Source organism: Zootermopsis nevadensis, unplaced genomic scaffold (assembly GCF_977971745.1).
Source record: "Zootermopsis nevadensis isolate Lab colony 2312 unplaced genomic scaffold, Znev_1.0 Znev_ptg000029l, whole genome shotgun sequence".
Taxonomy (NCBI): Eukaryota; Metazoa; Arthropoda; class Insecta; order Blattodea; family Termopsidae; genus Zootermopsis; species Zootermopsis nevadensis.
In genome coordinates this window covers 6,517,810-6,531,203 of record NW_028259161.1, presented here as the reverse complement: position 1 = coordinate 6,531,203, position 13,394 = coordinate 6,517,810, and the positions used below count along the sequence as shown (strand labels likewise).

The 13,394-nt window shown below is 37.7% G+C and overlaps 1 protein-coding gene across 5 annotated transcripts in view; it reads left to right on the top strand.

The window, feature by feature from the left end:
* The first annotated feature begins 905 nt into the window (after positions 1-905).
* Pli (E3 ubiquitin-protein ligase pellino) overlaps positions 906-13,394 on the top strand; it is a 59,041-nt gene continuing 46,552 nt past the window's right edge. The window contains exons 1-2 of one of the 5 annotated variants that reach the window (XM_022077046.2): positions 907-1,087; positions 5,823-5,932. Coding sequence is in view for 3 of the 5 variants with exons in the window: in XM_022077039.2 (XP_021932731.1) it covers positions 3,193-3,293 (101 nt within the window). In the remaining 2 variants the exon portion in view is untranslated. Of the gene's footprint in view, positions 1,088-3,111; positions 3,294-5,822; positions 5,933-6,162; positions 6,534-13,394 lie in introns of those variants that run through there. The other 4 variants (XM_022077044.2, XM_022077040.2, XM_022077039.2 and 1 more) reach the window with 4 other exon arrangements.

Sequence of the window (13,394 nt, the reverse complement as noted above, 5' to 3'; positions counted from 1 at the left end):
AGTTTCATAAAATTATTATCATTTCATATTCATACATCATTTTTATATTTAGGCACTTTATTCACAATCAATATTACGTACAATCTTGTTCATGAAATATCTTACTTTTACAAATATAATTCATCTCCTTATTAATAATAAATTATTAACTTATATGTAGTTTTCCAATATTGTTTTTTCTTTTTCTGCAAAAAGTTTGCTAGGATTCTTGAGTCATTGTCTAAACAAGTAAATGTGGTTGTAGCTTCAAACACGATGATTTCTTTATTTGCCTAACTCACTAAAGCTTACCTGCATTAATAAACAATAACTGCATTTTGCCTACATTGCATGTTTTTAGGTTCATATGATTCTCAAAATAGACTGATTCTGTCCCCAAACAGCATTAAGTAATGATCTTTATAATGGAGAAAGATGCATGAAGTTTCCTTTGAGGCAGAATCCGAATTTTTGAAAGTTGTGATTTAGAGCAAATTTTGGCTTAAAGTGTGTTGAAAATCCACGAATTTTAGACTCCATTTGTTCTACTTCCTACTTTCCAGAATTTTCAAATATATTAAACAATTTAACTTGATAGCAGACAAAAGTTACAAGACCCTTTGTTGAAGACAACCTATAAGTGACAATTTTTACTTGATAGACGAAAAATGTGATTTAATATTAACTGCAGAATTTTTTAAAGTCTTTTCCAGTAAGATTGCATTTTCCCACATGTCTAGCAGCTTGTGGTTTTTGTTGTATTGTATGCTGAAAGATGGCAGCACAAACCGATCTTGGTCATCTGCGCCATCTGCAAGCACATGAACAAAATGAATTATTTCGATGACTGAAACAAAAATGGCATGCGGCAGAGGCAGTAGAATCGATTCCAATTGCACTGCCCCCTGCTATGTTCTCAGACTGCCGGATAAAATGGAATAAAATAATACACACAACGTCAAAATTAAATGGAAGGCTACGGATTTGTTGTGTTTGGATATCGTGAATGATGATCGTTATATGTCTGAAATATGTATTTTCTGGTTTTAATACTAAGAATAGTGACAGGTGAAGGGAAATTGTGAAGAATGCCACTCTTACATACTTTGTAAGTAACACAATTCGAAACTTATTAAGATGCTGGATTTAGATTATGTTATGTTATGGTTTTTGCATTGACAAGTAATTTGTGTACAGTATTTTTGCTTTTAGATGCATTTTATAGGCAAATATTGTTTTTAATCAATTGTAAATTGGTAAGGTATAAGATAAATTTAACCTTGCCGCTATTCATGCTATTTGTGACACAGCAGTTTCCTAATCAATAGTATGCTATTAATTATAAAAACAAATCTAGTTGTAGTGTGGATACAGTGTATAAGCACTTAAGTAATTATTTATTTTAAGACTTCATATACATTGACTCTTTGGTAATTCACAGGTGTTACAAATTCGAATTGCAATGGCATAACCAACTTTGTAGCTGTATAATGAAAGCTTTGTAGTGTGTGTGTAGGTATATATATATATATTAGTTTGCCAGAATTTGTTTAAATTGGTTTATCCTTGTAAAATATGTTTTGCATGTTCTTCTGTGCATTTATTAGTAATGTGTAACATCCAGTTTGTAACTTGTAAGAATACAGCTGACCTTAGTAGCATATATGAAACAAAAGTTCTCAGCAGATACATTTGAGAGTACATTTCTTTTATATATTTTACGTTTTTATCCAATACACATTGAATAGTAGTCAAGGACCCAGTTGTAATGTAAAAGTAAGTTTGAAAGTGAATATGTGACAAAAGGTCTGCTTATTTACTTGATGGAGGTGGAACATATTTTGGACAATGTGCCCAGCCATTTCAACTTCCTTAGTACTAATATATGATTCATATTCATCTGTTAAACTGATGAAGCATCACAGTTTGTGATTAATTGAATAAAATGAGGTGGGAAGGGCATGGAGGAAATACGTGCATACACAATTTTATGTGGATGGCCTAAAAAGAAGAAACCACTTGTGAATCATAAATGTTGATGTTAGGACAATATTAGAGAAGGTGTAGAATGGATTCCGCTGGTTTAGTGTAGGCTCCAGTGGCGTAATTTTGTGAATATGGTAGTGTACTTTTTGGATCCATAAACGGTAAGGAGACCAGCTGAACTAACTTCATGAAACAAAGTCCTCCTTGAGAAGTTAATACTGTGTTCAGCTAGATAAAAAATTCCTTACCATTTATCCAAAGCCAAAGGTTCATTACAGTACTCACAAGACTGGCCTCCATCCTGAGTTAGATTTGTCCTGTCCACATTCTCCAACTGTGTTTCAAAACATCCATTTTAATATTATCCTCCCACATTCTCCTACGTATTCTGAGTACAACCAACATTTTGTATGCATTTTTGATCCATGTCAGCACCTTCAATTTGATCGTATTATTTATCGTTATTATATGTATTTTCAAGAAATATACATCGTTAGCATTTACAAGCGTCTGAGTAGACTATTTTCGTTATAATCGTTCCTGATGACGTGTGCAAAGTGCAGATAAGTGTAACTGGAATAAAGCATTGTGAATGTCAGTGGTGTTCTTCAGGACTACAGATGGAGGCAGTATGTTCCTCCGAAACGTTGGCAGACGACGTCACAGTCTAGATCTAGACGATTCTGTATTTGAAAACCGTTGCATTGTTATATGGTGACTCAGAATTTGAACAACGTTGAGTCATAAATCTTCTTCGTAAGCCATGTGAAAGGACGTATAGGCTTACGATCGATGTTTTGAGCGCAGTAATGGCGCTGGTGAAATTCTTGCACTGTTATCAGGCGATAGGCTTATAGTCTTATCATGTGCTGCCTTTTCTCTTACAACGCGATAGTTGTGTCATGGAAAAGAATCTCGTTGGATCAGTTGGAATTTAGGGGTGGGGGTAAAGCCGTCGGATTCATCATCTCCATACTATAGTCCGCGACTAATTCGGGCTACATTTATTTTAATGTGGTTTGACGTTTTATGTTCTGGAATACCACACTGACCGTCAAATCACGTTCCTCTGATAGTAATTAACTTTTGCTCTTGCGAAATAGGAACTGTGTATTCAGTTGCATGTTCGAACTTGCTGAATACATGTGACTCGTGTCATGGGTAGTGGGGGATGAGTATATTCCTGCCGTTCCGTATGCGTCACCCTCATTTTGACAAACCCTTCACATGTTAAATTCTCCTCGGCGTGTTCAGAACACCATCGCCATGAGGCCTGTTCGGTGTGACATCTTGGACTGTATGGAAATGGAGCTCTGCGTTGCCTTTAAGTAAGTGACTTAATTTGTATGTCTGAGTGACTTGTGTACAGTGAAGAAATGCGAGTGTCTCCTTATTTTACTTAAACTGTTATGATTAAGGGAGGGGCTAGCACAAACCTTTGTTTTATTATTGCAGGAGTTGATAATTGTAAGTCTCCCCCGGGGCCTTAAATGACGTCCAGAAAATGAATATGTCGTTACATGTAAAATAAAACGGAAGGGTTGTCCAAGAAATTTAGAATTAAATGCAGGAAACTCTCGCCTTTGATATTGCATGTTCGAATTAATTTATTCTGACACACATATCAAGTACAGACGATTATTTTGGGTTGACATCGAGATCGTCTATAACGAAAATAAGTCGTGATAATAAAATAGGCTACGGCTGTGCGATATGCGATGTAATGGGAGGGAATCAGTGGTTTTGACTTCTCGCTAACTGAATTTCATTGCAATATCAAGTGACAGTGTATGATATGGATCTGAACATGAATTTTCTTCATGAGCGTGTTTGAAATGTTTGTACGTTAGACGTTGTTGGCTAGATACTTGTATTTCTTGTTCAGAAGTCAAATTGGTTTCACCATCTGCACCAAGTTCTGAGTCTGTTTCCTCTGTGAGCCATTTTATGGGCCTTGTTTTCATTCGTTCTGCCTAATACATGTTTTGGTCCTATTTAACTGGGAACTTTTATGTCATGAGCTACGTAGTTTGCAGTCTGCGTCTTGTTGTAATGCCTTAAACTTACTACTAGCAATAATCTAGAAAAATATCGTGTGGAAAGTTTGAGTTGGAATGGATAAGTTTTTTATAATATAAATTAATAAACTGAATACCTGACAGCAACAGTGGGCTAACGCACGAAGTTTGAAATCTGTAATGAACGAGTGGTTTGTTTACTTTAAATCTGTGCCTTAAAAAATGGATTTGCAGAAGTTGTATTGAAGTTTATCTCTATTTTTCTCGGTTTTGATAACGTGTGGGTTAGCCCACTCTTGCTCTCAATTTTTGAATAAGTGCTTAGGAATCGCTAATTTTATGAAACATTATCATGTCACAAAATTCTGCCCAATGGAGCCCTAGATTACGTTCCCCACGTAGGTCAACTGCTGGAAAACGTAGATATACTGGATACATTTAAACTGCCTACTAACCAAAATTTTAAGACAGTCCGTAAAAACTAACATAAAATGTGCATTTGAATAAAAATTTCCTTGGATATTATCCATCGTCTAATAAATATAAAACGTAAAACGACGTTTCGGAGATGGGACTCTATCTCCGTCTTCAGGTTCCTACACAGTTGGGCCCACTAGATAGAGCTACGTTTTATATTTATTAGACGATGGATAATATCTAAGGAAATTTTTATTCAAATGACTCTTCACCATCGTCAAGAAGTTTTAGATTTGATATAAAATGTGCAGCTTATGTGTTACGTAAAAGTTGTATTGGGTTGTTCTGGATTAAAGTAGTGATTGCATAAATTGAGGAAAAATAATTGAACGTAATGTAAACAAGTAATTTTAAGATCTCGTATCGGTACTCTGGCATTTAGAGGGGATCGTATGGGAAACAGACATAGAATATGACGTGGGTACTTCTTTAGTTTCAAAATACTTTAAGTAATGTTGCCGATAGTTACAGCTTTCATAATCCACACAAAAGCTGACTGACTTAGAGAATTATATATCGGAAAAAATGTTGAATTTTTTTTTCTCGCCTCAAAATTTCTGGCAAAATGATTGTGTGTTTATATTAAAGTATTTACAGAATAGTGTTACATTAAATTGTGTATTAACACGTGTGAAATTCAGACTCAGTTTTACAGGAAATGATGCGATGTATGACTGACATAGCCTGTAATAATAAGTATTGAGGACTATTATGGCAGTAGTGCTGATATAATATTAAATTACGCTGAGTTGTGATACGAAACATGAGTATGCAGACTCACTGCTTTCAGAAGCATCTGTAGATGGACACGTGTTCATACCGTGCACATGTTTTCTGAAGTGGGTGTACTCATCTTTGTCGCTTGAGATTTTGAAACTAGAATCGTGCATTCTTTGTTGATTTTCGGCTCCGATATATTTTGTGTGTGTGGGAGGCCGACTTACTTGATTGTTTACAGTCCACGAATGTATTAATCCAGACTAAATCTTTACATTTAGCGGGATGAATTGGTATTTTCTATGAAATTTTACCGTCGAGTGAGGTGCGAATATAATCCTCCACGAATGATGTGTCTGTAAAGATATATTTTGCCGATAGTGTACTGCCGGACCACTGAAATCGGATGAATATAAGACAAGTTTTTCTACAGCTTACGACACAGCATTGATATATTATCATTATTAAAATACCGTAGTATTGTGGTGTGATTGTTTGGGGATTTGATAATATTCCTCCTAAACTTACAGTTCGTTATCGGGAAGTTCAGTTTTGTTAGACTGTTGACTTTCACCTGCCAGTTTCGTCTGCTTTTAGTGCTGAAACGGAAATGACGGTCGTGAACAAGTGTGTGCATGTTCGTAGGTTAAATGACCCGACAAGACTGGCTTGATGGATGACCTCGTAGTACGCTGTCATGACTGCCGTTCTCAGAGCTCTGGTTTCTTATTGACACTGGAAAAATGCTGTTAAGGGTAAGTTTAGGACTATCATCAGAATTTCTTACGTATTTTCGAAACTTGCCTATTCTTCTCCGGGCCATTCAGCCCCAATTGGGTTGTGACCCCTTCTCGATTTCTGCTCCCCACTTCATGTTTACATTTACAGCTAGTGTATTGCTCGTACGCTAGATGTCGGACTAGTCGTCATTTGGGTGCGCTTGTACCCTGCGTTCTTAGCGTCACGTCCTGCCTGTGTTGTTTGGCTCTTCGTCGTTGTCTAACCGTCAATGCTGTGGCAGTCTTTGTGTTAGAAGCGTCTCCAGCTTTGATTTGGTTCGTGTATAAATATATGCTGTGACGTCTGTTGTTTACGTCGTGTGAATTCCTTATCTTTGTTCTCAATTTATAAAACAATATTATACAAAGGCAGATAGACGAAACGTGTGCAGAAAACATGGAATATTGCGTTCTATTATTTATGCGCGAGCGTTAATTTTTTTTTAAAATTAATTGCTGTTTATCGTAATTGTGTGTGTGTGTGTGTGTGTGTGTAGTGGTTCAACGTAGCAGTCAGAATTTCGTGTGATAACCCATCATCCCCATCTCGGGAACATCACTCCAAAATGGTTATCAAGTGAGTTAAGATGTATTATTATAATAATTTATTCAGAAATGTTTTAGTCCAAGTACGTAACATTTGGCGTAAATTTGTACCAGGTGTGATTAATTATGATCTATTTTCGTGTCTTTTGGTAAACATTAATGGAAAGAAATTACAATTTTTAAACCAAGAATTCGTCGTGACATTGTTATCTAAAATTGATGCATTATATTTCGTACACTGATTTCATATTTTCGAAAATTAACAATTTTGATAATATCCTGTTTGTGTCATATAAATTTGATATGGCTAGCGAAACCCAAGCGTCTGCCCCATTGTCAACAGTTAACGATCACTAGTCGGATAAACTCGTACATAAATGGCCCCTTCAAATTAATGGGGCATCCACAGAATTACATGGTACAAGATTGTTTGCCAATAGTGAGGTAGTGTACGTTTAGAAAAGTAGGCAGAATTGTTACAAACACAGTCAAACTGGTTGTTTTGGTAACCCGCCCGTAAACGTACTCTTGGTTTTTTTGACGTAAATACGTCTCTATGAAAGGGTCAGTGTCATTCCGCAAAAAAGCGTTACGAAAAATCGACAGAAAAATGTGTAACACAACAATGTGTCAATATGTACCGACAACAATGGTCAGCTTGCGTGCATTGTTGTTACCAAAGAAACTACGTATCTTTAGGATGAGTTGTACGCCTAAATACGTGTCTCCATTTACTCACAATATGAATTTTTTTACTTAATTCTGTAATTTTCATACGTTAAGTAATGGTACCAACCTTGCAACATAGATGGGTCACGTGTGTGTTTTAGGAATATACATTGTAAAATATTTGAATAAAAGAACAGTTTTCATTGACTGAATATGCATTTTCAGTAATGTTATTGTGCAGCTGGTAAATTGTGTACCAAACATTGCTGTTGATAAACTTTTCTTAGTAAGTGATGCGGATAGTTTTGATGGGGCATTAATGTATTCGTGCATTTTTTGTGTCAACGTCTTTCTTGCTGTTAGAGACAGGTACGAACCGTTTTTAGTCGTCTTCTTTAGACCGAACGTTTGTGTTGAACATTTATGTGATGTTTATTGGTGCGACCGAATAAGAAAGGTACAGAGTTAGGACAGTGTTCCGAAAATTTGTTCACCGACACACACTAACTTGTCAAACATACGTGAGGTCACACCACTAAGTTTCGCTACACGAAAACAGAGTACGAAAGTTTTTTTTTTAGTGTTCTGTCTGACGACAGGTCCATATGAACAGGATCCTTCCATCCTTTTCTCGGACTGGGACCTGTTCATATACGTTCTTGGCAGATGATCCAGAAGTGGTTTGCCATTGCCTTCTTCTGTGTGTGTGTGTGTGTGTGAATGGAGTAATTGTTGGGATGCCCCCGGAGTAAAACTCCGTGTTGCCTAGACCACGGCCTTGCCATATATATGGCCATAAATATGTAATTGCATAGAAATCTTTGCCCTATGGCATATGAAAATGAAACGTAACACATGTTCAGTAAAACTATCGATGATGAACCAGTTTGTGTGTATGTGCCAGCGTGATCTTGCAGGAACTGAGGAAAATCACGAAAACGTGCCAGGATAGCCTGTGTTTAGGCCAAGATCGAACCCGTTATCTCCGGAATATAAAGCAGGATTGCTAACCGCTTGGCCGCAACAGACGATGGGCCGAACCAACAGCACGGAAAATATTCTACGTCCAGCGGCCTCTGATCGGTTCGGGTTCGGATTCAGAACTACATCTGAAACCATAAACCCTCAAACATTTGGTAGAAATCCGATGGGGGAATCGGTCCATCGCAAGTCCTGCGATTACGTAGAATAACACCAAGACAGACAAACGTGGACATTGACATCTGTACATCGAAGTGGATTCAAACCCGTGACACTAGGTATTCAAACCGGTCGAGAACCGTTTACGTCTAGGTCTACGGCGATGAAATGTTTGTCCAAAACAGTTGTTCGGGATGAATTGAGTTTAGAACATTACCAAGATGGAGGAACAGTGTTTAGTGTTGGACCGAAGCGTGCTTGGTTAACTGGGCTTGCCTTACCATTACGGGCCTGGGGCACGTCACCACATTCCGGTTGATGCAAGTAGAAACTTGTCGAAGTGACGTAGACGTACTCCGTACCAACCCAGGAACGTAGTACGATAACGAATCCTTCATTCAATACGAGGAAGGCCGCTGTTGGTGGGCTGTTTCTTTGACTTCCCGCCGGGAAAGAATTAGAACGCAGGAAATTTATAATGATAACGATGAAGGGTTACTTAGGTAAATAACCTTTTATCTGTGATTCTAACACACCTTCCAAAGACTTGAAAACAAAATGGGTGGCCCTACCGTGAAATTTGTAGTCAGCATTTGAACTCCTGAGGAGAGGAAGTTATAGTCTGTTCGATCGTCCCATAGATAAACCAACAAACATCTTGAGTCTGAGAGACACAGTGTTTTGAAAATATGAATTGAGGTAAAACATGTTCGCATACACGCTGTGTCATGGTGTCTCATGTGGGATGTGGGAAAAGAGGAGTTCCCATGAATGTCACTTCTCAGCAAACACTAACAGTAATACCGACAGAATTACCTTGTAAGTACAAATTATTGTGTTAATATTGAAAAGTGCAAACGCGTGTAGCTTTCATGAATTTATTTGAATTCGGCTGTATTTGTTTATCAGACACACGCGGCCGTGGTACAATGATAACAGTCCAATTCATTATGAAAACAAGAAGCAAATACATTATACAACCTGAATGAAATTATGGAAAATTGTATTCAACCAAACAAGCTACCCGTGTAAATTAATGTCAGCGTAATTTTATGGAAGTTCATTTTATCAGGGGCTGGTGGCAGGCTGTTGTTAAAGCGGTAATTAATCTTTGGGGTCCATAAAAGGTGAGGAATTTATTGATTAGCTAATCGACGGTTAGCGTTATGAATTGAGTGATGATGGTGAAAACAGTAGCCTACACAGTTTTCCGAAACAGACTTACAAGTGTTAAGAAGTACGCAGTTGACACCGAAAATGTCTGCGCTGTCCTGAAAGAACGTATATGCGTGCAGTGTGTGGTTGAATATGAGGCCGATCTCTAGCGAACCATGCATCGATTTTAGGGGTCGGGAACAGAGTTTTATCGGGTCGGTGACTGTGTGAAAGACGTCAATCTGAATATGTATTTTTAGTGCTTCGGATACAGGGTTGATGCGGGGTGCTTTACTTGAAGCATGAATTTAATTTGCATCTCAGCCGTGACATTCTCTTCCATTTCGAGAATTTAAGAGTATGCCTCGGAGATATTGCGGGCTCGGTTCCAGACCACCGCAATAAAGCGAGTCACACAAATTTTTTGGTTTCCCACTGCATATAAAAGTTATGTTTACACTGTACTGTAGTCTGTTAAGTGTCCAGTAGCATTATGTCTAAAAAAACATTGCGAGAATTACCAAAATGTGACACAGAGACACGAAAGTGAGCGCGTGCTGTTGGAATAATGGCGCCGATAGACTTGCTCGACGCAGGGTTGCCACAAACCTTCAATTTGTATTTAAAAACCCCCCCGCAATATCTGCGAAGCGCAATAAAACGAGGTATGCCTGTATTGGACTAGCCGTGTAAAATTGACAACTTATTTTAGTACAAATTGAAGTGGCATCTTATTGGTAATTATGAAAGAGTGTTTCGTGTAAGGTATATGGAGAAACTGTTCTTAAATTATTCGAAAATCCAGCATGAGTACACTGAAATTGAACACGAGAAGACGACAATGATTTTTTTCTTAAGCTTGGCGACTGAGTCACCTCGGCTCTCATTTATGCATGAGGTGAATTCGGTGTACGCTGTTGGCTGCCTTTGATCGATTGAAGGACTGGGGGGGGGGGGGGGTGTCAGGGCGCCAGCGCTTTGCGAGCTTTCTTTGTTTGCCGTGTTAGAAGAATTGGTTCAGGGAGTAATGGAGTACAAACAGAGTTTCTTGGGTTGCTGCCAATACTTATGTATAGCGGGCGATCACACTTGGATTTTGTACTGTGGTGCAGACTGCTTGTTTTTGTATTGCCATGGCGTACTACGTTTCAGATTTCATCCGAATAGAGACCACTCATACGTAATGTAAACTTTAAACTAGTATAAACTTATGGAACTTGGAATTTCGGCTTTATCGTGATGTTTCTGTTTAACACGCACAAAATAGAATATTTCGTATGAAATATGCACTTTGAATGACCGTCCATAAATTGGCGCTGTTGTTCAGCAGGTCTATCTAGAGCAGTAAACATGTTTATTTTCCGTTTCATACTAAAAGGTGCATATTTTTTGGTTATTTTTGTCCTGTAATTTTAAGCTGTGCCCAAATGGCAGTGACGTAGAGCTTCCTCGGCGTAAGTTGGTGCAGCCACCGTGTGTATGCAAAACACGCACGTGTTGGCCAACACTTAGCCATCTTCATGTGCTTTGATGTCTTCCATTACAATAAACTTAACAATTACATGACTCATATTGTGATCGTAAAATACTAACCTAAACGCATTTGGCGAATTGTATAAATATATAGTTGTACAAGTTCCTTTCAACTAAAACACTGAACAGCTGTGTACTGCGAGTACAGAGTAAAATGTGTTCCATTTTCATTTCGTTACTTCACCATAGTTTTTTTTAAATACGCTAATACACATTTATGTATTTATTTTTTCTTCGTTATACTGTATTGGTTTATTTTAGGAAATACTATGATTTTGAGATTTCTGCTTCTTGTTTTCTACGAGTACACGTCAAAATATGCTCGACAAATTGAGTGCTTGTCTTCACAAACATTGTCTTGTAGATATCTACTCAAATATATTTCGTGAGAATAAGAACAATTATTTATTTCCCTTCTGTATTAATGTAATTTTTTTCCAGATCTCTGTTAAATCGGAGAGGACAAGCATTGAAATTCTGACTGATATGATTTTTTTAAAAAATAAATAGTTGAATTATGGCGTGATTACTTCTTTATGATCTTATCCAGTGTGCATTTCATTTTGGTTCTCGTTTGAGCTCATAGAGACGTTGAAACAATGAATTTAACTAATTTTGTGCATGACAGTTGCCTTGATTTCTTCTCACGAATGTGAAAACTGCCGTTTCACCTCAACATGAACACATTATGAGTGAAATCTGTGTGATGCAATAATGTGACGTCAGAACCACCATATAACAATAACATGCACATGCTTTGTTGCGCTTGGATTTTAATCACGAGGACAGTTAACCTTGGGATAATGAAAACGCAACCTCGTCGCCAAAAGAAAGGGCTACGGAATGCAAGTGTGATCGTAACCATTCTTATTTGTTGCACGTTTTATTTTACTACAAGAAATTCGAAAGTTGTGATGTTTAAATGTACTGAAGTAATTAAAATAAGAGTGCCTCGAGACAGTTGTATTCAGTATTCTTTGTGTTTCAGTGACTATACTGATTGAAGCAAGCAGTTGTTTGATCTGTTATCAAGATGTGTATATAATGATAAAATGTCATGTCATTCCTTCATATGCTAGAGTTGCCCGGATCGAACCCCAGGTTGTGGACTGACTCGCCGAAGGGTTCAACTCTCCGACATTACTTAGCAATTTCGATGTTGTTAAATAGCCGAAGATAGGTCTGTGTGGTGTGTGTACTCGTGTCCAGTTATATTAGGTACTCAGATTCGTGAACTAGGACATGTTCAAGACTATACGTTGTCATTTGTCTTTCAATGTTTTAGACTTAGAGCATTGCTCAGTCGGTTCAGACTATTTATTGTTTGTTAGTACAGTTGGAGCCTTATGTTTTAAAATATATCGTTAAGCTATGGCCTCATATTTTCAGATTCAGTGGTAGTTATTAAAAACACAGTTTCATAATCCACGCAACACATGTTCGGACTTCAAGCTGTCTACACCGCCGTGGCTATGCTAAGCATGTTGACGGCTCACTCCTGTCTAATGAGACGTCATTAGTAAGACTGTAATCTCTCCACCCTTTTAGACAGCCTTCTCTAACAAACGGTCGATATTTGAGCCTCTAGACCTAGACGTACCTACCCTCTTGTTTTAGAAGCGAAACTGCTCTAGCTGTCTGTCTGGGTACCGGTTAAGTGTTCCTAATGCAAGAAGTAACGTGTCTTGTAAGTGACAGTATCTCCTGCCGGTAACAAAGTTTAAAGAAGGAATATTTTCTGTTTTATACTCATTTAAATGTGTGTCTCATGTATAATGCAAGTGGCGTCTGTTATCCTGTGAATGGAATCGTATGTAGGAGACGCTTACTCATTTGCCAATCCACGTCGTCAATGTCTTTATTTCTAAGATACGTTTTAAAATTGTCTTCCTACCTAGGTCTCCCGGTTAAATTTGTGTATGCATTTTCATATCTTGGGGCACACTCACGTATAAACCAAAAGCGAACTGATGGTTGTCTCCACAGTTGTTGGCATGAATGATTTAAACCTTTGTGATGAAGCACAGTAATTATATATTTTTAGAATCATACCTGCTGTTTACAGTCTGTACTACATTGACTTGTATACATGTGCACAGTAATACAGTTAATAACTTTTGATATTAATGTTTTTCTACAGTTATTTCTCTGCATTGGGGTTATTTCAATGCAGACAACCACAAATTGGAGTGCACGGCTGTTACACACACATTGAGGACATGTACGAGATTCGAACTCGCGATCCTTGCGTTCGCTTGCATGCCAAAGGCCACAAGGCTCTGCCAAACTTGATATACTGAAGCGTGAGGTTTTTTTTTTGAGAAAGTTGTTTTTCACTTTGTAATTCGTACCGTAATATTCTTTCGCCGGACGTTTCCCCTCACCATATAAATAC